General features: G+C 45.4%; 1 protein-coding gene across 1 annotated transcript; it reads right to left on the bottom strand.

Annotated features, from left to right (window-relative positions):
* Window positions 1-428: 428 nt before the first annotated feature.
* Window positions 429-24,758, bottom strand: PXDC1 (PX domain containing 1). The gene is made up of 5 exons (XM_057399330.1): window positions 24,205-24,758; window positions 11,120-11,211; window positions 10,719-10,836; window positions 6,514-6,625; window positions 429-683 (listed from the first exon to the last, which is right to left on the bottom strand). Exons 1-5 carry the CDS (start codon window positions 24,458-24,460, stop codon window positions 566-568), a joined length of 696 nt encoding a protein of 231 aa, XP_057255313.1. The 5' UTR covers window positions 24,461-24,758; the 3' UTR covers window positions 429-565.
* Between the last annotated feature and the right edge of the window lie 2,550 nt (window positions 24,759-27,308).

Below are 27,308 nucleotides of genomic sequence, written 5' to 3'. Positions count from 1 at the left end.
TATTCCTGACATCTCATGTAAGGCACCAGTCCTCCGGTAGCTGAGCAAAAAGTGACCCACAAGACCTCCATTAAGCAACTGCAGAGGGAACTGACAAAATTCAGGTGGTTTGCTTGCCTTCTTGCTTACATAGCATAAAGAGTGGTGATGCCATCTGGGGAAGTTTCTCGTGGTATCCTAAAAGAGGAAGTCTCAACTTGCACTGCAACCCAAGCAGCGTGGGTGACAGCATACTACAGCACAAGTTTCTAATGGCTGTGCCAGAGTGGCAATTCCCACAGACATAGCAGAGATTTCCTTTAGCAGAGATTTCCTTGAGCTCCAAGAGGCCTCTGTTGTCTTGGTTTCACATAAAATGAGTTTGTTGTCAACAGCAAAGCAGTTACCTCCTTACAAGATGTCTCCATCACACACAACAGAGGGCTTTGTAGTGCACTTGATGTAGCTTCTCTGCTATTGGTCCTGCCTGCACAGCCATATTCACAGAGATGCAACACTGGTGATAGCAGAGCCTATGGACAAAGAGGTCGGCTGGATGCTGGCTGACTGCATCACTAAGCAGCCTTCAGTCCAGAATATCAGTCTCGAATGGGACCAGGTGGTAGTATGTCAGATTGGTGACATAAGCTGTTGGATCATCACTGTCTTCTAGCTCTGAGGTAAAGTCACTAACACTTTCGAACCTAAGGAGAAATAAATAAATAAAAAACATGAACACTGAATGGCATTAAGTCATTAATGTTCATTCAGAAAATCAAAGTCAAAGGAGTTGGAAGAAGGGTACTGAGGGAAAGGGAGAAGTCTAGGTTATCTGAAGACTGACGCCTGGAAATTTTGAGAAAAGACATTTGCAAGGGGACTACTTGGGAAAAGGGCTGCAGGCAGGAATGCTGCATAGCAGCTGGTACTACATGTTAATATTCTGAGTAAATGAAACGTGGACTTGTTTCACACCAGAGCAGTGTTGCAGTAGAAGTGCTTCTAATGCTGGTTTGCAGCTTCAGCTTTGTGAAGCTCAGCTTGCAAGACAAAGTTCTAGAGTCTTAACTCTTTCTCCAAAGCTTCAGCTTTCACTCCGTCTTTTGGCAGCCTGACATGCGAATTCATACTAGAAGTTGTCAATTAAGATTCATGCAGATCAACTGTGAATCATGAAGCTATAGTTTCTCTGACATCAGCCTACCTGTCCAAGTTAGGACACACCTGCAATGGCATCTACTGTCACTTTCATAAATTAAGGCTCAACCTTTCTAGAGAGAGTTGAGAAGTAAATGGAAAACATTGCTCTGCATGGCCTTAAACAGAAAGCCTGCTTCTTTATAATCTACGGAAACAAATAAGATGAAGATTTTGCTTTCAGTAAAACAGGATGACTATTCCCACTTAAAACTGTGCTGAAACACAGCTGCAAAGCATACTAGGAGAGCAAGTTTTCTTCTCTTCAGATAGCAAGTCTTCAGTAAAAGGGACTTTTGTGACTCCTTTCTGGTATTACACTGACTCTTCACAGCACTTGTTATTATAATACCTGAACTTCATATCTCACTGTTAACCACACTGCATTTAAGATAAGCCAGATTAAAAACATTATTAATTTGTTTTCAGCCCCCAGGGCTCCCTTCCTACTAACAAAGGAATAATTTCCTGGGACAGCGTTTCTTGTCTAGCAATTCTGGATACCGCTACAATGAGATTTTTATGAGTCCAGAATAGTTTTTTCTGTGGAATGGGAAAATCTTCCCGGAAAGTACTCAGAGCTGGTCCCATCTGCACCTCCTCCTTCCCACACCCATGTGTATATGAATAAGCCACAGGCCAATGAGAACCACAATGCACACAAGCAAATCATCTTGTTACCCCTGACTTTCAAATCTACTAGTGAGGAAGGGAAGAAGCAGCAAGTGAGCCCTGGAAGACTGAATCATGCAGCTGAGGTACACATCCTTCCATTTTGTTCTCACAGTGTGTAGCAACAACACAAAACGACTCAGTTCCCACATAAAAGTGGAAAGGAAACTGCCACTGTTTCCGGTCTGAACTTGACTCTCACCCTTTCACTTCACAGGTAGTGAAGTGTCTTCTCTGGGTTTGGTTTTTGTATGAGGTCAAATGTCAAATGTATGAGGTCAAATAGGAAACAATTATTACAGTTTCCTTCCTCCAGAGCCTCGCTGTCCTCCCAGTGGCACAAGATTCAGGTTTTGACAAGCAGAGACTATCCAAATATAGAGAGATTCACACATTTACTTTCACTTGCTTTGGTATTTTTCTTCCCACTTCCTAACTCCTGTGTTAAAACCTGAACTTCTGCAAGGATTACCTATGGTCTCATGCCTGTTCTCAACCAGAAAGCACCAACTTGTTAAACCTTCCTCACTTACACCATTCCTGTTCCAAGGAGGCTTAAATTTTTGGAGTAAGAAGGCATCTTACATCTTCCTAGATAGCCTAGCAGTGAAAGGCAGTCACTGCAGGCCAAGGGTTAAATCTCAGCTCAGTTCAAGCAAAGGACTTGAAGAACTGTGAGATTTCTTTTTCTCACACTCTCTCTTTAATATTTTGACGGAAATGGCATTCATTCTGCACCTCTTTTTTAACTATGAGGGTCACAACGTTTTTGAGCAGAAACGCATTGATTTTCTCCTGCAGTGCTGTTGCTATGCTCTTTACTTACAATGAAACAGAAATGAGGCTAAACTTTGAATGTTTATTACACTCATTCCTCTACAGCCCCCAGGCTATTTGCCTGCCTGCATGTGTGGGAACACGTGCGGAAGGGAGTTGACTTGGTATCATCTTGCAAATACTTCACAGGTCACGTTGTGCTGTCTTAAGGACTGCTAGTGATCCAGAAACAACAGATTATGCTTATCAGTGAGGCAGACAGAAGAAAGCAGAAGAGGAGTCAAGAAAGTTATTCAGATTCTGCTCTCTTTCTCTTGTCAATTGTATAAAAGCAGATTATAATAACAGGAAGGGCACACAGATTCTGTGGTTCTTCAGCCTCACTGATCGGGTACTACAAGTGGCATGTGAGGTACAAAGCAGCTGCATTCACATGCTGTGGTTACTCAGAAAGCCTTCCTTGCCACCAAAAAGGAAGCATGGTCACAGAGTCTGCAAAGCACTGCTCTAGATTGCTCAAATGAAACCAAACCAAATAAACCAGGACTGTCTACTACAGCTAGAGGCTGTATAGGACACCCAACAGTCAAAATGCTTGTGTACTGCTTCAAATAGGTCTTTTTTGCAAAATGAACTTTGCAAACTACTATGGACAGTCAGATTCCTAAATGCCTAAACCCTTGCTACTTTTTCCCCAAAGTACCCTGACAGATGCTTCTTGTGCTGTAAGATAACCTTCCTTATCCTTTTAATCCCTGTTAATGCATTGGAGTTGTTGCTCTTATTCACCAGGAAGAAGAGGGAAGCAAGGTACACAGAAGCTAATGCTTGGACAGGTTACTCTTTGCCAGGTAAAAAACTGTCTGGATTGCCAGGCCAAAAGAGCTACGATGAATGGAGTTTAATCCAGTTGGAGGCTGGTCACAAGTGGTCTTCCCCAGGGCTCAATACTGGGGCCAGTTCCGTTTAATACCTCTATCTATGATTTGGCCAAGGGGATCAAGTGCACCCTTAGTAAGTTTGCAGACACTATCAAGTTAGGCAGGAGTGTTCATCTGCTTGACTGTAGGAAAGTTCTATGGAGGGATCTAGATAGGCTGGATCAATGGCACAACTTAAGGCCATTTCTTCTCATTCTGTCACCTGTTACTTGGGAGATGAGAGCAGCACCCACCTCACTACAACCTTCTTTCAGGTAGTTGTAGAGAGCAATAAGGTCTCCCCTGAGCCTTTTCTTCTCCAGACTAAACAACCCCAGTTCCCTCAGCTGTTCCTCATAAGACTTGTGCTCCAGACCCTTCACCAGATTCACTGGTAGAAACCCTCTTCTCTGGATCCCCTCCAGCACCTCAATGTCTTTCTTGTAATGAGGGGCACAGAACTGAATACAGTATTCAAGGTGTGGCCTCACCAGTGCCCAGTACAGGGGGACGATCACTGCCCTGGCCCTGCTGGCTATGCTATTTCTGGTACAGGACAGGATGCTCTTGGCCTTCTTGGCTGCCTGGGCACAAGCTGGCTCATGCTCTTCGGCCGTCAATCAGCACTCCCAGGTCCTATTCCACTGAGCAGCTTTCCAGCCACTCTTCTCCAAGACTGTAGCATTGCATGGGGTTGTTGTGGCCCAAATGCAGGACCCGGCACTTTGCCTTGTTGAACCTCTTACCACTGGCCACAGCCCATTGGCCACAGGCCATCCAGCCTGTCTAGATCTCTCTGCAGAGCCTTCCTATCCCTCAGCAGATCAATGCTCCCACCCAAGTTGGTGTCATCTGTGAATTTACTAAGGGTGCACACAATCCCCTCATCCAGATCATCAATGAAGATATTAAACAACACCAGCCCTAATACCAAGCCCTGAGGACATCACTAGTGGCCAGTCACCAAACAGATGTGACACCATTTACCAGCACTTTTTGGGTTCTGCCATCCAACCAGTAATTTACCACACATGAAAGGACTATTTATACCCCATGGATGTTGAGCACACTGGGTTCACCATATTTTTCCAACAGTACAGTGTACTGCCAACTAAAATTAGAGAGAAAATGAAGGAAGAAGAAAGCAACTACTTCAGAACAAGAGTAAGCAATTTCAGTTGCAAAAATGTTATAGTTTCTTTTGCAAGAAGTATGAGACTTTTCAGCTGGTGGATCACTGGGTAGGTAGCACTGCAGACTAGAACAGCTAAGCAGTGCAGCAGAACATCGGGGAACGAATACTACCTGTTGGAACTTCAAGTGCTTCCCCCAAAAATACAGATTTGCTTTGCAAAATGTCTGATTCAAGTACATCAGCAGACAAAACATAGAAGTCACACAGCATTCAATGCTGATGAAAGGAAAAGGTCCCCATCTGAAGATATACAAGTTCACTAGGAATCGACTTATTTCAGAATAGAAGACACCAACCCTGTAAATCTAATTTTACGTAGACCAAAAAGGAACTGCATGAGATCTTAAAAGATTTTAAAGCTTCGTTTCTAGTCTACTAACCTACATCAAAAGTAACAGCATAGAAAACTTCTGCTTTTTAAAAAGTTCAGTTTTTACAGAACAGCTGTGCTACACAAATGCTATTATCTCCTAGCTATTACCTCAACGACACAGTACAGCTACAGGATGGGCAAATTTAGGGAACCATGTAAAATAGGCATTTAAAACTTATTAACTTCTTTACTCTTGATTTAACTTCCTCCATGCCTACCACACAGTTTTTAGATTAGTATTTTCTGCCCTTAATAGTCTCTGACTTCAACGGGGTGACAGTTTCAGATAATGACAGGTTTTGATTCAGACCAGTAAGGTTTGCTTGGGCTGCAGCAACTTTAATTTTCAGACACTGGCCTTACAGAATTACCTCCAGTGTGTTGCTTCAGCCTCATTAATACAAGCTCGTAATCCTAGATGCTGTTAGCAAGGTCAAGGTTCAAAACACTAAGTGCTAAATTAATAGAAAGACTTCAAGAAATTACGCTGGAGCCAGAGATACACCCCAACCCCTGACAAAATCTTGTCAAGCTATAAACCTTTCCACAGATTGGCAATAGTCACATTTCAGTTGTGGCAAGACAAAGCACCGCATTCAAAGATAAAGCCCCCATAAGGCTTTTAGTATTCTGTTTCCATCATTTTGACTGCTCTAATGAAAAAGTAGGTCAGTGTTTCTCATTAAAAATATTTAAATGCTTCACAACCTGAAGCTTATTGAAATATCAATCACCTGCTATGACAGAAATCTGTAGGAGCAGACTCCCATCAATACACATCTGTCAACACAGTCATTAACTTACGACCTACATAAAAGCCCTCCTGGTTACAGGTCTCTGACCCCAGAATACCTACATGCATTAGGAGGCAGAATATACAAATAAGACTAGTCTAACTTCCCCCTGCCATAATGAAATACACATGCTTCACCAAGTCTCTCCATCACAGCACCTGAGCAGCTGCTGAGCTTCCTTTGATTACGTTCAGGGATGTGTGTCCCTCTTCAGCATGGTGTTTTGCTTCCCAAATAAAGCAAACTTTTTGTCTTAGGATATTCCATTTGTAAGGATGTTTGTCAGGAGCTCAATGAGAGAAAGAAAAAACTCCTCTGTTCTCACCTGGCAGGACACCTATGCCAGTCACAGCTGTTTTTCATACACAGAGGACTGAGCTCCTTGGTGTCAATCATTCTCACCAGCAGCCACCATATCCATTTTAACAGAAAGAGCTGTGAAGCCTTAGCAATCAGGCTCAGTAATATTTAACCAGTCAGAATGACAGCTGTACCTGTCTTACTGCTAAACAGAAGATAACATTTTGCTGGGGGGGAGGGTCGTGGGGAGAAAAGGTTCAGTTTATCTGAAGCTGACAGCATTACTGATGCACAAACCCCACTTACAAGTGTTCTGCTGAATCTACATCCAGGTGCTTCTCTTTTCCATTGGGTATACTGTGGTCAATGACTATTGTTTCAGTGTTGGCTAAACAAAATCCATTTGATCGCATGATTTCTGCCAGGAGAAGAAAGGAAACAAGATGATAATAGTAAAAAAAAAAAAAACAAAACAAAAAACACAACCCTGGAAAACAACTGCATATCATATGTAATTGACATGGTTAGAAACTGAGATGTGTGTGTGTGTGACATTGAAGATCTGCACATGAAAGCAGGAATAAACAGAGTTGGTTTCACAGCTGCTTACATCTGCAAGCTGCCAGTGCTTAAGCAATTTTATGTAAATAATCAGTTTGAGGCCCAGTTTCAGCTGTTATTGCCAGTGGCAAAATTCCCATCACCCTTAGCAGAATGGCAGCCCATCCATACATTTCAACCTGCCACTACCAAAACATAATTGTATGGACAGTCCCAGGCTTAAGCCAATTAAGCAAAAATCAAAAAGAAGGAAAAAGGAAATAAAAAGTGATCTTCCAAGTTAATTCAACCACCATCATGTAAAGCAATACCATCTTCTATACTGCCTTCAACTCTTCTTATTTGTTTCTCATTGTGTAAGAAGTCTTCAATCAAGAATAGCTAAAACTTACACTTAATTCCACTGACTTATTACCATCAGGAGAGTTTATAATTAAAGAATAGTATTTGATGTGAATGAGAAGTCAATCCACATTTATGCTAGATGGAAAGGCAAACTAAGCAAGCCACAAGGATTTATTTTGCTCACACAACCTTAGATGAAGCTGGGGCCACCACAAAATGAACATACATCTCTACAGAAATCAGCACTGACTTAAGTAAGTGTCTCAAGGCATGAGAACCCTGTGTTATAGCCTTGTTATCAGCACAAAGAAAAGGAAATTACTCTGTGACAAAAAATATGATAGACACAAGACACATACAGGGAATCCTCAAACAAATTTCAACTGTAAGTAATGAGTTCAAGTAATGAGCAGGAGATAAGACAGAAAGAAGAAGGGGGGGTTATCTTTTCAAATGTACATTACATGTTCTTAAATTAAAGTAAAATCAGAACTCACTTCAATGTGTTTCTTGAGAAAGTCATCTTTGACTTACAGTCTGTATTTTACTGGGACTCACTTTAGCAGACTATGTTTAGGGGTGGTAAGAACACTAAATCCCACCAGAATCACTCTTCACCCATAACTCATTTTAAACCAATACCGTACTGCAGAATAAGACTTGTACTATCAATTCAAATTCAGTTTTCCACCTAAGAGGGTGGCCCTTTCTTCCCCATTACCTACCATCCTAAGCAGTACCACGTGCGGGACAGTTTGGGTTTTCTTCAGAAAACCCAAGACCTTTTTGGCTGCTTTTCTAAGTCTGCAAGCCACGTAGGAAGCTGCACTCTGACTAACATGAACGCCAGTGTTTCCCTAGCGTCCTCGACATCACCTAAGAGTTACAGCATTTCACTGCTGAGTCAACGGCTTCAGATGCTAACATCTACCGCCATCTACTGACGGCGCTTGCAGACACCGAAACCATTTCCAGCGCGCAACATGCAGGCCGGTCAAGTACGAATTATCATCAAATTTCTGCCTGTGTTCTTTGCAGCAATAGCTTAAATGATAAAACTAATTACCAAAAGATGCTTTTGGATAGCTGCATAGGTAGGAAAATCTTCAATTAATTAATTATGACTCATTTCTACCAAAATTAATTCAGAATGAAAACAAAACATGTAATTATTCAGCTAAAATGGTTTCCACAGCTCCTCTATATACAGGCTTGCAGGTCTGTTCCCTTTGCTGCTAGGTTCTGTCCATCAGCCAGGTACCCTTGTTCTGATTTAGATTAGATACTAGGAAAGAATTCTTCACTATGAGGGTGGTCAGGCACTGGCACAGGTTGCCCTGCGAAGCTGTGGCTGCCTCATCCCTGGCAGTGTTTAAGGCCAGGTTGGATGGGGCTTTGAGCAAGGGAGGTGTCCCTACCCATGGCAGGGGGTTGGAACTAGATGAGCTTTAAGGCCCCTTACCAAACTGTTCTATGAGTCTATGATACACTTTGACCATCTTTTCTCTGTTGTACCCATCATATGACATATTCAGTCACACAGACACAGAGTACATGTGCCCTAAGGGGTACACACCCTCCCCAAAATTGTATTAAACCCTTCCAAACAGCAAAAAGCCCTGAGCCAGAACGATGCTGCAATTCCAAATACATGTAATGTTATTTTCTAACCAATGTAATTCCAAAAACATTTATTCTTGATATTTACCTGTTAGAAAACAAACAAATAAACCCTTCAAGGTGCCACTGACAGCAGCCACCCTTTGAAACATTTTTACAGCATATAATTTGGGAATCTTTAATTTCATAATGGGCAGGTGCTAGAACCCACTTTGCAGCTCCAGTCTCACAGAGTAGCAACATATTTCAGACAAAACCAATGAATATGATCTTCAGGGTCAGAGCTAAGAGCACATCTTGGTGTTCAGGAGCAAAACAAGTAACCACATTCACCCTTTGGGAGATGACTAATGTCAGGAACACACACATGAGGAATTTTACCTGAGGTTTCCACATTAATTTAGGGCAACATCCAAACCTCCCAAGCCACAGACGGGGCATGAGGCACACATGTCAGCTCCTGTCTCTTGTTCCGGGAAGCCAGACCTGTATCACCCCACTTTGCAGCACAGCCCTGGGAACTCTTCTTTACAATCCCTGTGATGCACTGTAGCTTGGGCTCAGGATGGCCCTACAAGACACTGGCCCAGACAGGCTGGCAAGACCACACTTCTCACTGAGGCTCTATATTATGCAGTACACTTCTAAGGAGTCACTGGTGGGCTTGTAAACCATTTGTCATTTAATTTAAAGAGTATTTATTTAATGGAGGACTAGTTCACTTAGAACTAGAGCTTGGGGTCAATTACAACATGTCTTCCCTGTGTATAAGACCAACCCTTCTGGACACACTGTTTATGTCTTTAGCATGTTGACACCCTGATTGGCCGTTACTGATACACTGTTAGTACCTAAGAAAATGGATACTAGTTTTATGCTAAACACTTTATGCACTTTAGAGGACAATGTAGTGTTTCACTTTATTTCTCTCTCTGAAATAAGCTCTTTCGATGACACAAAACCAGCAGTTGCCATTAGGCTCAAACAAAATGTTTCAGCATAGAAACAGAAAACCAAGCATGCCTAAAGCTCACAAACTTTTAAACCATGGTCAGTAGCAGATGAAGAAGGAAAAAAATGAAAGAATACGCAAGGATAGAGTAATACTGATCTCCATTTCACCCACTAGCAATCTGTGGTTTAGAAACTTTCTATGCCTCCACCTGTGACAAGTCGCAATGTACTTTTCCTCCACTTGCTTGTCTAACTCCTTTTTGAAGTCATTCATGCTTTCAGTTCCACCATATGCTATGACAATGAGTTCCACTCCTCAACTGTGTTCCATATGGAAACAAAACAACATTATAACCTTTCTTTCTTCTGTTTAAAGCCTGTTGTCTGTCAACATTATTGGAGAACCTATAGCTCTTGTTTCATTGGAAGTACAGGCTAATTGACCTCCTTCTATTCACAGCTTTGTAGACTTCCATCATATCCCCACTCTGTCATCTCTTCTCAAAGTTGAAGTGCCCTTCCTTGTTTAACCTTTTTCTTAGAGAAGCTGTTAAATGATTTGAATCCTTGTCCTTTATTTGCATGCTTTTAAATTCTTTAGTATCCTTTTTGAGATGGAGAAAAGAGAATTGCGCACGCTGCATTCAAGATGGGGTTGTGCTCCTTTCCTAATGATACCAAGTATTCTCACTGCTGGTTTTGCTCATCACTTGGCGCTGAGCTTACATTTTCACTGAACTGTATCAATAGCCTCAAAATTTCTTTCCAAGGTGGTAACAGCACTATCATACATGATGACAGTGAGGACTGCATTTTCCTCACATCCACTTCTTTGCCTTAATCAGCCTTCGATTTCACCTGCCATTTTATTGCCTGAATGCATGTTGCATAGTACATCATGTCTAATTTTATGTTCTATATCATAACGCAAAGTAACTTTGGAATTGCTGATGGAGAAAACATAAAGGGAAGAAAAAATAATTTTCATTCTGTAATTCTTGTGTAGACCGTAGGAAGCTAAGAACTCTTACCTGATATTTTAACTGGACTTTGAAAGCTTGGCTGAATTTTATGGACGTTGTCATTTTTTAGAACTTGGTCCAAAGGAGATCTCTCAAAGAATGTGAGGACAACTTCAGATCTTGAATACTTAAAAGACAAAAAGAAACAGACACCCATTTTTTGCCAGTAGTTTGTTTTGTCCTCTTTTCTCTTTCTACCCTTTCTCAGTACAAAAGGAAGACTTATTACAAGCAATAGCTTGGGGACATCATCACAGAGTTCTGGCACTCGCCACTTCTTCAAGATACTCAATAACCTGCTGCTTTTTTCCAGAGTTTGGCAAAGCCCATCACTTTCTATCTGCATGAAAGTGCACATCACCATGAAGGAGGAGTCAAGCTGGGCTAAATGTGGAACTTGGCTTACTCACCTTCCATGGCATGTTTATAATAGTCTTCAAAAGCTTTTCCACCTCATTAAGTCTGGCTTCTATATCATGGGCTTCTTTTATTGTGATGAGCCCTAGAAACAAAGTAGAGAGATTATGAGTGCAGACAAAAGCACACTTCCATGTGTACACACATTTCAGCAGCCAGAAGCAGCCACTCATGAAGGTGTGGAACAACCTCAAATATCATGCCTCCTGGAAATGTCTTTTAACCCACACTGATGACAAAGCATGTACCCCAAACAGAGATGGGTGTAGTTACAAGCAGAGTTGCAAGCCTAAAAACAGATTCAGTTGTTTATGATCATATTTAAGAGTTGCAAGACAAGCAGAAGTAGAACCACCTACGCCCTCACCCACAGTTTCACTACACAGCATTCCCAGCAGTGATAATCAAACAGCCTGTTTTCTGCTTCCAAATACCATGATTCATCCTTTTTCCTGTCAATACACAGCAAAAGAACCCAAGAAAGAACCCAAACACCACAATCCACAGATAAGAGGAAAAAACTAAACACTAGCTAAACAAAAGGCTTTGAGGGCAGCCTTTTATTTCTCTGCATGTAAGGTGCAGTGAGCAGCCCAAAGAAGATTTCTCAGTATCACGTTCTTCAAGTGCAAAACAACTTTGTGTGTGTGTGTGTGTATATATATATATGCACTAATCACTGAATTATCACAGTGCTGCAGAAGGGATTAAAGTGGAAATGTGCTGTCCAGTGTCCAGAATGATACATTACAACGTTTCTAATTTTGAATTGCCCAGCGTGGGATCTTCAACTGTAATACCACATTTCATATGTATAACGTGCAGGGCACCTGTAAGTTCCCCTTGCTCTAGCAGGCTCAGGGAAATACAGCATAGGTTATATGAATGTACAGGTTGTATGAATGTACCCCAAAATCCCCCATCCCCCTTGCAGCCTTTTTATTTCTGATCTTTGTAACCTACTTTTTCTAACCCAGTCATCATTTCACCTCCACACTCATGCATGTTTTCTAAGGAGCAGGATACACAGATGAAAATGAAATACCTAAGAGATTATTAAACTCAACAAGCTCCACTGGTAAACCAAACCAAGCCAAAATCAAAACCAAAAAAAAAAACCATAAAAACCCTAAAACAAACAAAAAGCAAAAAGCTGGAGCAGAAAAAGATCCAATAAATCAAAACTACCAAAACTAAAAATCTGCAAAGCAGCCTGTGAGAATCACTTGTGTGTATCAGTTCAAGATACTAAACTTGTGTTAAACTAAGTGCATCTCTATCTCCCTACTGAAAAGATAAACATACAGAAAGAACAATCAAACATGCAGTGTAGGGATAACATCCACGAACAGTTTCAGTCTGCACCAGTCCTTGTTGCTGGTTACCGACAAGATACAATCCCATGCAAACTTTCCAGATGAAAGTGTGACTTTGAAGCTGTCAGCTCTCCTCCAATTACAGCTTTAAATAAAATGGGGATTGTTTCTGGAGCAACCAGGTTTACCTGATGGTTGTCCCACAAAAGGAGCCTGGTTGCACAAGCCCTTCTATTGCTTGACAGTCCTTTATTTTCCTGGTTTTGCCAGCACATACAACCGCACCCTGGTACAGCTCACTCCCTCTTGACATGAAGCAGAGCATACCAGCAGGCATATAAGCTGTGTATCCTGCTTTGACCAGTGTACATGAGAGTCAGGTAGCTTCGCATGGAAATTCTCTGAAAGGCTGGAAACATGAATTAACTCATCTGCATGGGTCCCCAGACTGTGTATTAGCTGGGTTGTGCTTGACATTACAGACCTCAATTGCAGACCAGCACCCTTCATTTTCCTAACTGCTGGGTGTGAGCAGGCCTGGGTGGATCTGCTTTGGCCCCTCCACAAACATGTTCCCATCCCACATTTGAACAAAGTTCAAACCTTTCAAAAAAGGTGTTTTCATCTTCCCTAAAAAAAAGAGCTGCCAACAGCCCCACTGCTCAGACACCCACCTGTGATGTTGGAAATTAGAAACACGCTGTCACCCTGCAATAGCCCACATCAGAGAAAACAGATCTAGCCACCCCGGTGCCAGCTGCCATGGGGTGCCTCCACTTCTCCTGCTAGTCCTGATCCTGTCTGCATATATACTGACACAGCAGAGCAGAGACTGCCCGACTGCAGCTCTCACCTTGCAGGAAACACCTCATTGCTGACCCACCCAGGATTCAGCATTCAACCGCTTTCTCTTGAATATGCCTTCCACCTCAGACCCTTTCCCAAATAAGCATTTACTGTTGAAACTAGGAAGAGGGATACTTTCAAACAAATGAAGACATTCAGATCAGAGCGGGGGTGGGGGGGGGGGGGGGTGGGAGGGTAAGAACTAAAAAATACCTCACCAACAACACTGAATATTCATCTGAGGAAAACCAGCCAAGCAGTTAGGATTTTCTCTCATTAGTAATCAGAGAGAGCATCTGCAGCTCCACACTGCCTTTTTATGCTGCAGCAAGAAAAGTCCAACAAGGCCGTCAGCCTGTCACACTGTCACAGATCACCCAGTGGGAGGTTTTACAGCTTCTGGCATTCACCAGGAATCTCCACCCCTGGTATATTCCTCCTTCCAGCTCTTGGAAAGGCACCAGCCATGCAAACCCACGCTCTGACTTGGAAACTGGCACAGATGACTTGTAACATCTGACACTGTTTCTTACTGCAGCTTTTAGTAATTTCAAAACCGAAAGGCAGACAGCGTAGGATGGACAGTAAATGATACAGCTTCCTATATATGTGCTTAATGATTACAGATGCACAGCTTTGGGATCTAAAGCTGCTGAACTTACATGAATTCCCTGTACAGGGAATTCAGTTTGGCTGGGCTAAAGCCTTTCTTTTCATACATCCACAGTCCAAATACACAGTAACTGCTTGAATGTGTGTATATATATATATTGAACCCTGTCATTTCTTCTGCAATAGCCACAAAGTTTATAAGGCCCTCATTTATCTTAAGTCTCTGTTTTTAAGAGTTAACAGATGGCCTTGTGGTTTTCAGTTAGTCTTAGTCTGTGATCCTACAGCCCAAGGGATTGCTCACAACCCTACAGCCACGTTAACTGGAGCAAGGCACTGCCTACCCAAGCAGCCAGGAAGAGCAGAGGACCCTGACTCTCCTCTTGATCCCTTTCAGCACCCCCTAACTGGCTGCTGTCACCCACCACAGCACAGACACGCATTAGGAACACTGTGGGTTTGCAAGGTGAAGTCTCTGGTGGCAGCACTGCTTTAACAGGCTTTCACCCTCCCTTGCAACTCATTTCCTCTCCCACACCGCAACACAGGGCTGCCTCTGTTTTGGCATCACAATTAGCTGAGCAGTGGGGAATGCCTTGAACTGCTCTTGTCAAAGGCTTCACTTCAGGAAACCCCAGCCTTTGCAGAAGTAAGAGACTACAGGCTAGGGTGCCCCATTCAAACTCCTCTCTCACCCAGGCACTATACTGAGTTTGAGCAGGAAACAGGACTTGTACAAAGAAGCTCATGGAAGTGCAACCAAGATTTCCAGCTCTATTCTTCACTTTGTGGGGTTTCACCCCTGCCTGTTTTCTTCTCCGTGTTCAGAAGCTTTAATGAGGCAGAGAAAGGAAAAAACAAAAGTCAGAGACTGGTGTAGAATCTCCAGATGCTGGAAACACATGAGCAAACAGACACACACACACGTGCCAGCTGACTCTGCAGACAGAGCCCAGCACCTCCACCATCCATTAACCCTGACACAAACACACGGCAAGCTGGATGCATCTGGAGTGCACAGGACTCACTGGCCACGTATGCAGCATCTGTACAACATCTGTACAGCATCTGTACAGCACCATCTGTACATCAAAACATGTCTTGAGGCTGTTGTCTCCGCCCACAGACTATAAATATGTGCCTGCCTTTCCATCTGGATCTTTTAGACCCCAAGAACCCTTATTCAGACAGTTTACTATAAAACAAAAATAAGACACCAGTAAAGCAACCAGTAGCCTGGAACTGGCTGTGCTTTATTCCACTCGTTCAGCCATGCCACAGAGCTGAGCTTAGAGCTGGGAAATCTCCTAGTGAGGTCATGGCAAAAGGCTGCTCTCATGCCTTTTCCTCTGCTCTGGCCCCTGTATGACTGCTAATGGAAAACATGCACAAATTCCTCCCAGGAAAACTGCTCTCTGTTTTGTTACCCATACTGTGCTTGGACAATTATTATTTCAAGTGATTTAAATGATATAAACACCTATGCCTATAGGGCTTGAGGTAAACTGAAGTCCCACTGACTCCATTTTTACCACAAACTCTGTTGCCAAATATCACAAACCTCTAAGATTTCATTACCCTGTGCACAAGGGAGCCCACATGCTGGGTGATAGGAAGGATGATACAGGCACACCACCTAACCCAGGGTGGCACTCACCTGTACTTGGAAAATATGCTTTCAGCAGGGCTCTGTTGTGTGCACAACCACCCTAGTCAGTGACCTAATTCAATCCCTTTGCCCTCTTCTCTGCCCCCTTCCAGACAACGAGTCCCAGGATTTGCCCACAGTTTGAGACCAAGCAACTTTACACATAGCAACATGTCTCTGGAAAAACACTGCCCATGCAGCACCAGAGTCCTGCAGCATCCTTCCTGCTCTGGGACCCTGGTGCCGGAGCAGCTGCAGGAGGCTGAGAGCAGGCCAGCAGCTGTGTACCTGGCACACTGGCTCACAGCGTGGGAGAGGGGCCCAGAGCTGCAAATGACAGGAAATGAGCTTAGCAGAGGAGGAGAAGGAGCTGGGAGCCAATTCCTGATGTCAGCACAAAAGCCATGATAGGCCTGTCCTATTCCTGCCATGCGAGCCACCAAATCTGCAACTAATGACATTTTGACAACTGCAGGTAACATGCTGCATGCTTCTACCAAACAACAGCAATCATCACAGCATGTGCTCCTTGGCTTGTAATGAAATCACAATGCAGCCTTGACAGCCAGTGTCCACAATGAACACCTTCCTTGGAATGAACTCAATCCTCTAGTGCCTCCAAGGAAGAGTAAGTTCATGCCTAGGTCAAGTATGTCTCATATCATCATCTCTCAATGATGACACACAGAAGTCTGTTTCTCTAGAGACGTGTTGCTATGTACAAGTCACTATGTATACATGATCTCAAACTGTGGGCAAACCCTATTTCTCCAACCTGAAGCACTCCACTTCAGGCTTGTGGTCAGGGGAGGAATAAATTACGTCAAAGGAATCTCCTACTTTCTCAAAATCAGTTCAGTATGTATAGGAGGCTGAGCAAGAGCAGAAGCGAAGGTGTACTTTCTGAAGATGCATGCAAGATGGAATGGCAATACTCCTAAATGCTGTGTATTTTAGTATGTACATGAAGATCAAAATATTGCACCTCACCTAATCTTCTCTCCATCCCCTATGGGATGACTGCACAGTAGGTATCCTATGAAAACAGTGGCAAATAAATCCAGGGAGAAATCTTACTGCATTCTGCTAACCTACCTGCAAGAAAGTTTTAAGGCCTAGAGATTCCGATCTTGAACCTATCCTTCTCTCTTTGCACAAGCCCATGAGCAGCAGTTAGGGACTTCAAAACTTTAGGCAAGACACTTAAGCTGTCTTGCACAGGAAAATACTACTCTGCTGCCTCTCCTGATCAGGCTGTATGGCTTCAATAGGAAATATGCCACTTTTCCCCAGTTACAGTATTCATTAACAGTGCAGCACTCAGTCTTTTTATCCTGTGCCCTCATTCTTCCTTTCCCTCAGATATGTTCTAACCCATGTGCACACACACAATTTAGGATGAAGACCCCAGCCATGAGAGGATGTATACAAAATCACAGAATAATGTCCAATGGAAGAGTTTCATCTCGTTCATCCAAAGAAAGGCCGGCTCCAAAGTCAGATCAGGCTGCTGGGGACCATGTTCAGTTGACTTCTGAGTAACCCCACGGATAGATATTCCACAGAATCTTGCAGGAACTGAAGCTACTCAGGAACATGGATTAGGGCTGAAAGACAGTAACTCAGCCCAATGTTTTCTGCTATTTTGCTCCTTTGCACTGCTTTGCATTTCCCTTTCTGCTGAACTGGCCTCTTCTCAAGACCACTTCAGTTGGCATCTTTCCCTGCTTCATGGCCATGATGCCTCTCTCTCCCAGCAGCTGCCACTGTAGAATACCTCATCCCTGCAGATTCATGTTTCCTCAGCCTTGCTGCCTGGGAACTATGGCATTAGCCACCTCAGACTGGACTCTGATGAGACCCAGACAGCTCCCGTTTACAGCTGCCTCCTCTGATGGAGGAGAATAGGATAAAAGGTCATCAGAAGGACAAATGAATACTCAATGGTTTGTAAAGGCAGGAAATTACAAAGAAATAACAGATGGGAAAGCTTGTTTCACACAACTTTTCTTCACTAACTCTGCAGAAATAACACCACAGGAATCCCTTAAGTCCAAAGTCTTGATAAAATCCAGAGAAAGGCAGATAATTACAGGCAATCAGAGATATCAGATCTCCAATTACTTGAGACCAGGACTGTCACTTTTTTGTTCTCTGCTGGTTACTCATGCTGTCTTCTGCAGCATCTGGTTCTCATCACTAAAGGCAAGATCCCAGAGCTAGCTATGGCACTGGCCTGACTCTGTATGGCAGTTCCAGCAACAGCTCTTAGATGCCTAACTCTACCACACCCCTCTCTTGGGGCAGACACACTTGCCCCTTCCCCTCGTGGAGAAATTCATCCGTCAAACATGACTAGAATCTCTAAAGCCTTTACAAAAGGTTTACTATTTATGCAGTATCCCTGACAAGGCCCATCTCTTGGTGGCATCAGGGAACAGCTAAAAAGATATGACAGAGTTGAAAAGAGAGGTGCAGGGAGGTGGATTTTTTTGTTACATGTCATGCTGCCCTTCTTAAACTTGAGGCTGGAGAACAAAATAGGGACAGGATTTTTCAAGAGGTATGACTACACAGTGTGCATGTAAGTCACTCCCTACTTTTAGAAGTCCCAATAGGTAGCAATGAGCATATTAAAGATACTAAGAGAAGTCTGTTAGATGCAGAAAGAAAGGGAGCTTTCAAAACCCTGCCTGCACTGCCCACACCTAGCTCTAAAATGGGCCATTTCTTCCTTTGCAGTTCATATGCAGCAGATGTAAAAATACAGACAGAGCAAAGTCCTATCCAAACAACTGCCCAACTGAAATCCTCCAGAGCATAGGTTGTGACCATGACTACCTGATGACCCTGGCACACTCGAATACCCATGCAAAGCAGGGAGGCAAGTTAAAAGCTGAGAAGTCCAGACTCTCAAGCTGATGTTTTTTCCACATATATATTTTTAGTTACAGGATCTCCCAGGATCTGGATGGGAGGTGACACCTCCTGGTAACAGTCAGCCTCACAGAGCTCCTCGTCTTGATGCTGATGAGCCACAAGAAAGAAAAAGATGTCAAAGAAGCATGAGATAAAAGTGAACATAGCGGTCAAAGCATGATGAAAAATGCAGTATTTCTTATCAGGTGAGAACTGTCATGAAAAAAACCCACCTCTTTTCCATCATTGCCATTCCTTTCCACCAAAATCCTCCTAGACACATTGCCTCTATCCACCACAAAAAGACGACTTGTGCTTCTCTTTACAACACAGCCAGCTTCATTTATCTCCGTCATTACTGATGAACCATGAAATTTAGCTAATAAAAAACAAACCCAGAAGCCCCAAACTTCATTTTGGTTATGCAGCACTGTTAGAGCCTGATAACCAAGAGCTGCATCTTTTGTCTGCCAGACAGAAGCTCTGAGCAAGCTCCACTAATGAACTGTTGACAATGTCAACAATGAAAAGAGCACAATAGATGCAGTGTATTTATATGTATTGTCACAGCACCGGAACAGCTGCTGTCTGTGGAAACCACTATGCTGCCTCTGTAGAGCTCCCTCTTCTCACAAATCACACTCCCAGATGGTCGTGTAAACAACAACAACACTATAATACAGCATACAGAAAACTGTAAGTTAGAACACAACATTTGCAAGCAAACATAATGTTCCTGGGCTGACTCTTTAGGAACTGCCTTCTGCATTGTGCAAGTCCTTCCAACGGCAGCCCTGGAGGAGCTTCCCATGTGTGCTTCCTGGAGCACAGCCACTCGGACACTGAAAACAGCTGATTGACTGCTTCCTGTATGAGGCAACCAGGCTGGGGGGCAGAGACTCAGACCTAGAGCCCAGTGTTAGTCATCTGGGAGGGATTGCTCAGGGTCTGCCGCAGGTGAAGTGACCGCCTCTATGCTATGAGGCAAGCTACAGACACAAAGTTTCTATAGGAAATCTCCACCACTACTGGAGAGCTTCTATGGATGGACAGTGGTTGAGCCCCAGCAAAGCAGAATGAAACAGAAAAGTTCCAGAGAGTCACAGATAGTCACAGATGGCACCAAGATGGTGATGGAAACCTGGAGGCAGTCAAAGGGAACAGAAAGTGGCTCAGGGAAAGCAACTTGGAGAAGCAGAGAGAAAATAACAGAAAGGAGAGCAAGGGGAAAAGGCCACAACAGATCAGAATGAGTCAGAGGAGGCATGGAAAAAAGGAGGTGGAGAAAAATGAGCACTTTGGAAAGTAAGAAAAATAAATAAATCTGTAAGGCTGAAGAAAGTTTCTGATGACTGAGTATCAGAGCAGGACCAGGCGCTACATGTAGGCACAATATGCACAGTGACACTGCAAGAGTACCCGAGCATCTGTTCTGATGACAAAGGCAACAAAACAGTGGCAGAGGAGGATTGCCAGAAACCACCCTGCCACTCCAAGGGCAAAATAAACCCCAGCTTTGACAGGCTGCTAATGAGCTCTGCAGGCTTCCTGGTCCAATGCTTAAGGGGCTGATCCTGCCCACACTGAAGTCAGAAGCAAGTGTCTTGACTGTTGACTGCGCTGAAACTGGATCAAGTTCTGGGATAAATCTTAGATAAGAACCCACCAGAAGTAATATTTAGAGAAAACAGAAGGGGAACAAAAGAGTACTTTTCCAGGTTTATACTTTACTTCCAGTGTCTATTGGCCTGTTGCATTATTTTTAAATCTTTGATTCTAAGTTGGCTTCAAAGTCCATAGTGCTGCCTTTCTCATGAAGACTGATTTACATACAAAGCTTGTTTATTTTTCACATAGAAAAGACAGTTTAGCAACATGAGGCTGTGTTATAGCTCTGCTAAAAGTGAACTAGCCTGTGTTTTATTGTGATTCTCTTCTGTGCATTTGCCTAGAGCAAGGGATGGGCACGTTTCAGACACAAAATACTAGCAAGTTACTAGTAACATCACAGTGAATCATATTTAGTCACCCTGCAGGTATGCACATATTTAACCTTGTTTACCAGCTTACTAGAAGGATGTCCTGTGTTGTTGAATGTCCTTGGCCCTTAGCATCACAGCAAGCTCCAGATGCCAAGTGTGTACTTTGCCACGTGTTCTATTAGTTATCAAAGACAAGACCAGATTGTGTGAATGCCATATTCCCCCTGGGGACCTCCCCTCTTTTAGTATCAAGAAAGGGTAAGATGAACAGCCATTGCAGAAAACTATACTTCCCATTCTCTCCTCTGTAATCTCAAAGCACTCAGCAGCTCCAAGAAATAGAGAGGGAAAGCATTGTGGAAGTCAGTCCAAGGGAACAAAGGTGAAGAAAGGAATGGAGAGGATGGTTTGCTGTTGCTGAGCAAGGAAAGCAGCACACTCTTGCTCAGTATGAGCTGTTTGCTGAAGCCAGCAATAATGGTAACAACCAACGCTTTCTAATATTGCTGATGTTAAAAAAAAAATAAATCTTCTTTTAAGAAGTTAATAACATCAAATAGCTCAAGCTTTCACTCCTCAACCATATCCCTTAAACGTAACGTACTGCAGCTTGACTGAGCTGTAGGATAATGCTTGTCCTTTTAATGCTCCTTAGGCAAATCTGTAGGGACTCTGGAGTCCTTCAATGCAATGCAAATTTCATTTGCAACATTTTACCACTTCCTCCAGATAAAAGGCACAGCTAATAATTACCTTCTTTCAGAAAGACCAAGATAAACACACACACATATACAAACTCACGTATGCATATACATTTGTACGTATATAAAAATACACACAAACATGTAAGACTGAACATACAAGGGTGTGCTTTTGTCAGGTGTTTTTGCTGGACTAAGTACATTGAGTTTCACTGTAGGCTCTAGGATGTCTGTTTTTAAACAGGACATTAAGAAACCATGCTTACCACATGAGTCTTGTAAAGGCCGGATACGGCTCATGCAATCTCTTCTTACATCCAAACTTTGCATCAATGTCACCTAGTTAAATGAGATTTTTACGTTTCAATTTTGTGAAGTTATACATGGCTGTGGCCGGTCGCTTTAACATGCTGGTGTGATGAAGTGTCCTCTACGCAGAGAAACACACTCTGCAAAGTCATCTTCTTTAGAGCAGGAGCAGCGTAATTTTAAACAGAGTATTACTGACATTGTGAAGCAAACTGTGATTGCTTTGACACTGCTCCTGATTCTTATTCTGTCTCTGTTGCACAGTTAACCCAACCCCCTCATCAAGCTGAACAATCATGGTCTGCTTATATTGGGTTTCGATTTTTTAAATCCTGGACTGACGCTTTGCTCATTCCCAATTCTACTGAGGTCGGTACGCCTGCTCCTGAGATAAGGGTAAGTGAAGGTTGCTGGCTCCAGGTTGTAGGCAGGAATTGAGTGTTGCAGGCTGAGGATGCTTATGCTTTCCCAGCTCTTCATGCACTAAGGGTGTATGGGACTGTAAAGTAAAGCCAGTGAAAGGGACTATAATCCCATCTAGCTCCAACTGCATAAATGATGCCTTAGAGAGATGTGAAAACAGTTTAATATTTTTCAAAAGCTGTGGCAGGTCTTGAAACAGGAGAGAAACCACGCTCACTTGAAAGGGCACTGAGGAATGAGAATGGCTTTAGGATGCACAGGGGCTCCTGTGCCTAAGTGATGGGGAGGGAGCATGCTGGGAGGGGCTAGAGGCCAGCACCAGCAAGGACTGTGTCCATCTGCGGCCAGACTCATAACACACCCTGGCACAGCTGCCAAGCTACTTCTCAGAGCCCAATAAAGCCAACAAGTAAAAGGACTACTGGCACCCTGAGAAGTCAAATTTTAGTCACAGTGACCCTGGCAGGTGCTGTGACCTGCAGGCCACAGGCAGGCTTACCTCAGACCTACCCAGAATCCTCAAAATCCAGGGCCCAGCTGCCAAGCGCACATAAAGGCCATTTTATTTAGAATTTACTGCCACTCAGCACTGTTAAAACTCAAGCTTGGAGTACTTTAGGTAGGGCACCTGCAAAGGATAATAATTTTTCACAATACTTGAGATCCCCGGTCAGCAACCTAGTTGAGTGAGACACTGCGTAAGAACAGTGTGGCCCGCACACAGCAGTGCTGGGGGTATGGGACAGGGGTCTGCAGGAACAGCCAACGGACTCCCCCATTCCCAGGCTGTACCCAAGCTGGGAGAAGACAGCCCCCCCTCCATCACCCAGCCCCGCAAGCGTACCCCACCGGAGCGGGCAGCCAGCGGCTGGCGGGGCCTCCGACACGCCGGCAGCCCTGCGCCCTTCCCAGCCGTCTGCAGAGGGCACTCGGGACCTGCGAGCAGCGGCAGCGGTGGCGGATCTCCCGGAGCCGGCGGGGCCGGGTGGCCACTCCCGGCTGAGAGAAGGTAAAAGTCCAGCGCCGGGAGACATCCGAAGAAGGCAAAGAGCGGGAAAGGTATGGGCAGTTTAGACGAAGCACCAGAAATAATCTTCCCCCCACCCCACCACCAGGGATCTGGCAGGACTGCAAGAAAATGACTTTTCTCACTGGGAACCCACGTCAGAAAATATCCTTGGAGGGTCAGCCTAGGGGGAGGTCGATGGATTCCCCCCCTCCGCAGGGCACAGAGCCAGCTGCCACACAGGTAGGGCCCCGAAATAAGCACCCGATAATATCAAAGGCAGACCCTCTGCAAAGGGGTCCCGCTAACAAGGTGAGACGCGAAACGAGCGCAGGGTTGAACTTCGCCAACCTCTCATAGAGGAAAACACATGAAATACCGGCCTCTCCCCTTTCCTATTCAATCATTAATGTGGTTACTGAAACCGGGGGGCTGGGGGTGGGGGGGGAGGGAAGTGCTGCACACACATCCATTTTCAGATGAGCGGATGCTCCGCACCACTCTACACACTTGAAATATTTTCGAGCAAAACACGTAACTGTACCTAAAAAACACCCCACACAAATTAAAGCCAACCCCCAAGACAGCTTAACAGGTACATTCTGCTTCTGCTCAAAGAGACGTGAGAAGAGGCAACATCCCCCGAGTTGGGTTAATCCACTTCAGAAACGAAAACGGAAAACACGGTTCTAAACGCTGGTGCAATTCCCTGTTTCGCAGAAGTTACGCGAGGAATTATGCCAGCTCCCAGAGCTGCTCCGTCCGCTGCCAAGCGCCGCAGCCTTGCGTCTATTTTCCTCTCCTTGTGGCAAACAACATACCAACATGCAGAGATTTTTCAGCTACAGTCCTCCTGCCAACAACCCCCCCAGCCCTCCCTCGGGAAGCCTCGGGGAGGCCGGAGGCATCGGGGAGGGGCAGCGCGATCGGGGACCCTCAGCCCAGCTCGGGGCCACAAGTCGCCGCACAGCTGGGGACAGCGGCGGGGCTGGGGACTGCTTCCCGCCCGGCTCGCCCCCCCGGTTGCGGGGCTACCCTTCATTCCCCCCCCCCCCCCCCCCCCCCCCCCCCCCCCATATTCACCAAAAACATTACAACAGAAACCAACAACTCGGGAGGAGTTTCCGACCGCAAAACGCAGCTTCTCTGTCCCCCCTTCCCGCCCCGTCCGGTCTGGTGCCGCCGCGGATCCGGCTCCTCACCCCCTTCCCCTCCGCCAGTGGGGACCGTCCTCCCGCCCGCCCTGCCACCGGCACCCCCGGGGAAGAGCCCGACCGCCCAGCAGCGAGAGTCCGACCAGCGGAGGATGCTCAAACCTTGGAGCAAGGGGGATCGGGACAGCTCGGGCCGGTCCTCGGGGAAGGAGTCAAGGAGCCGCTTGAAGAGGCGGCCGAGGTCGGAGTAGCTGCGGTGCAGGTAGAGGATGTTGCGGTCCGACCACTCGGTGCGGATCTCGTAAAACTCCTCCTCGTCGCCCCGCCGGCTGATGATGAGCCGCCTGATGCCGTTCACCCAGCAGCCCCGCACGTACATGTTCACCAGCGAGGTGCCTTCAAACACGGCCGAAGCCATCCCGCCGCCTCCCGCGCATCCCCCGCAGCCGGCGGAGGGCGAAGCGCACCGCCCCGCGCCGCCGCGGCCAAGTTAACAGGAGGAGGAGGAAGAGGAGGAGGAGAAGAAGGAGGAGGAGGAAGGGAGAAGGGGGGTTCCACCCGCCGCCCGGCCCGGCTCTGCCCTGCCCGGCGGGGCTGTGCCACCACCCGGCGCTGGAGGGAGATGTCCCGCCGGCGCCTCACAGACGACAGCTCTCGGAGAAGGGCCGGCCCGGGCACCCCGGCCCCTGCTCCGCCTAGCCCCAGGCAGGGAGCGGAGCGGCTCTCACCCCTCCCGGGGCGGAGAGCGGGGTGGCCCGGCCCCTTCTTCCCCTTCAAATCGGGGGGAGCGCGGCTGCCCGCGGCCACTTAACTACCCCTCCCCGGTCCCGGTCGCGGCCCAGGCGCCACCGCCCACCCCTTGCGACAAACACACGTTGTCCCCGTTGCGGGATCCTCCTCTTCCTTCTCGGGACGATTTCGCAGACGCCGCAGACATCACGAGGACATTTTTTCTCCTCCCAGTGGCCCCTCAAGTGTTTTTTTAATTTTTTTTTTTTTTAAAGAAATAAATTTAAAAACTTCCATCCGGGCTCGCCGAGGGAGGAAAAGGGGGAACTTGCTTACAACGTCTGCGAGGTTGTCAGCCCCCAGCAGCGCCCCACGGTTGAAGAGCGTCCCTCTGTGCCCCGGGAAACCTAAACCGAGACCCCAGCAGCCAAGACCTCGGCATCTCTGGGGAGAGGGAGGTGCACTGAGGAGAGGAAAAGCAGGAGGAAGGGAGTACACCGCTGGTGCCTGGGACTTCTTCGGCCTTTTCTTAATAGTCTGGTGGGACGCCATCCCTGAGGGAACCTCCAGCAGCATCTCATACGGAGGGTGATGGGGAGGTCTGCACTTGGGAATGCAGCCTCCTCTTCCAATGGGATCCCAAACTGTCCTAATGCACAGAGAGTAGGGCACTGGGAGAGCCGGCGGGGGCTGCACTGGTTATTTGGCAAAATAAAAATGCATTGTAAAGCAAGGAAGCCTGTGGGAGGTACCTGGATACCTGAAAACGCCTAGGAGCTGCAGGGTTAAAATATACATACTGAAGGTGAACTGAATGACAGTGCGGTGATGTGGGATGCATCATCTTGGACTGGCCTTTGCTTGAAGGCTGTGGCCTCTCGCAGTGGGCTTTCTGCTGCAGGGGGGGCTTGGCATGGCAGAGGGAGGCCACTTCCCAGGGTCATGCCATGTCCCAGGGCAGGAGAGACCCCTCCTGTTTGTATAATTTGGGAAGGTCAGAGGTCATCACACTCACATTACATATTATCAAATTTAAGCCAGTTTTCGCCAGCGTGACATCTGGGGCTCAGGAGGCTGGGAATTCGCATGGTAACAACCCAGGTGCTGTTTAACTGCTCAGAAAAATCAGCAGAGCCAAGAGACAAAACCACGTGCATATGAGCCAAAACACGGGGCTTGGAGAACACTGCAGCTGGATTGGCTTGGGACAGTACAAATAAGCATGGCGAGGAGAGGCAGAGAGGTGAAAGATACTTAACAGTTTTCTGTAAAGTGCATAATTAAATAACTAAATCATACTCTTCAGTAGATAGCATGCTGCTAGCAGCTGCCTACATCACCCAGATGATACATGCCTCCATGGTAAACCAACTCCAAACCAACAACTGCAGTGATGTCCCAATCTCCCTATTCAAATACATAATTGTATATTTTCTTGATTTAACTTCTACGTAACAAAACTGGTTTTAATTCACTCTGAAGGACATCATATTCTTTACATATGACTGCTTCAGAGTGATCTGAGCCTCATCTCTCCAAACAAGAAGACACACGCCTGTTTACCGCAGCTTCACTCTGCAGCACCTGCAGACATTTCTTTAGAGAAATCTGCATTTTTCAAAACAGGACAGGTGACAGTCAGGATGTTGGAGTGGATCCTGGGGCACTCAGCACCAAATCCTACCAAACCAACTTCACTGAGAACAGCACTGGGCTCAGAGCTGCTATACACAACCAAATAAAGTGAACAACATGAAGGCACGTGCTTTCCAAGGAGAGCTGTGTACCCCTGCCCTGGGCAAAGCAGAGGCCCATCCACTTCACCTTGGATTGCCACACAAAGGGTTTTCACACCACTGTTGGGCCAGGCATCTCCTGAGTACCCCATGTTAGCTGGTCAGAGTATTCAGTGTGGTTACACAGGAAAGGAATTGTTATGAACCTTTGTACTGTAGGAAGATCTCCTTTTGTTCAGGGTGGGCTTTTGTAATCCCTCCTCTTGTTCCAGTACACAGCACTGCACCAGCTACTAGGAAGAAAAATATCCATTACAGCTGAAACCAGGACAGTAGGTCTTCCCAGCTCTTCCATGTAAAAACAAAACAAGAAAATAAAATGCCTTCTCTTCTGACAGTTGCTGTGGTAACTCGAAATAGCCACATACCCTAAGGAAGTGAAATTTCTAGGAAGAGAACTTCAAGAGTAACCCCCTTTTTATTTATGATGTCAGCCTTGCATTGCTTCTATTTAAGCAAGGAAAGCATTTGACTTCTGCTCCTTCTGACTGGTATTTTCTGCCTTTGCAATAGAAATTTTGCCAGCTTGCTCACAAACTATGTGCCACTCGATAGACCTCCAAGGCTTTCAGCACCTTCTCAGAGCTCTGGCTCCAGCTGGATTCTGCAAGATCTTGATTGGAGATCCCCAGCTTCTGTTGGGCTAAGGGTGGTGCACACCAGCCTGTAGGTTTGAGCATTAAATGTTTGGTTCAATTTTAATGTTTGTTTGACTGGTGCCAAGCTTCCAACTTAATTAAA

The sequence above is a fragment of the Pezoporus wallicus genome, unplaced genomic scaffold (assembly GCF_028554395.1).
Source record: "Pezoporus wallicus isolate ANWC-B61680 ecotype Strahan unplaced genomic scaffold, APGP_CSIRO_Pwel_v1 contig_818, whole genome shotgun sequence".
In the NCBI taxonomy this organism is placed as follows: Eukaryota; Metazoa; Chordata; class Aves; order Psittaciformes; family Psittacidae; genus Pezoporus; species Pezoporus wallicus.
Note: the sequence above shows the minus strand (reverse complement) of the source record. Positions and strands in the feature narration are given on the sequence as shown.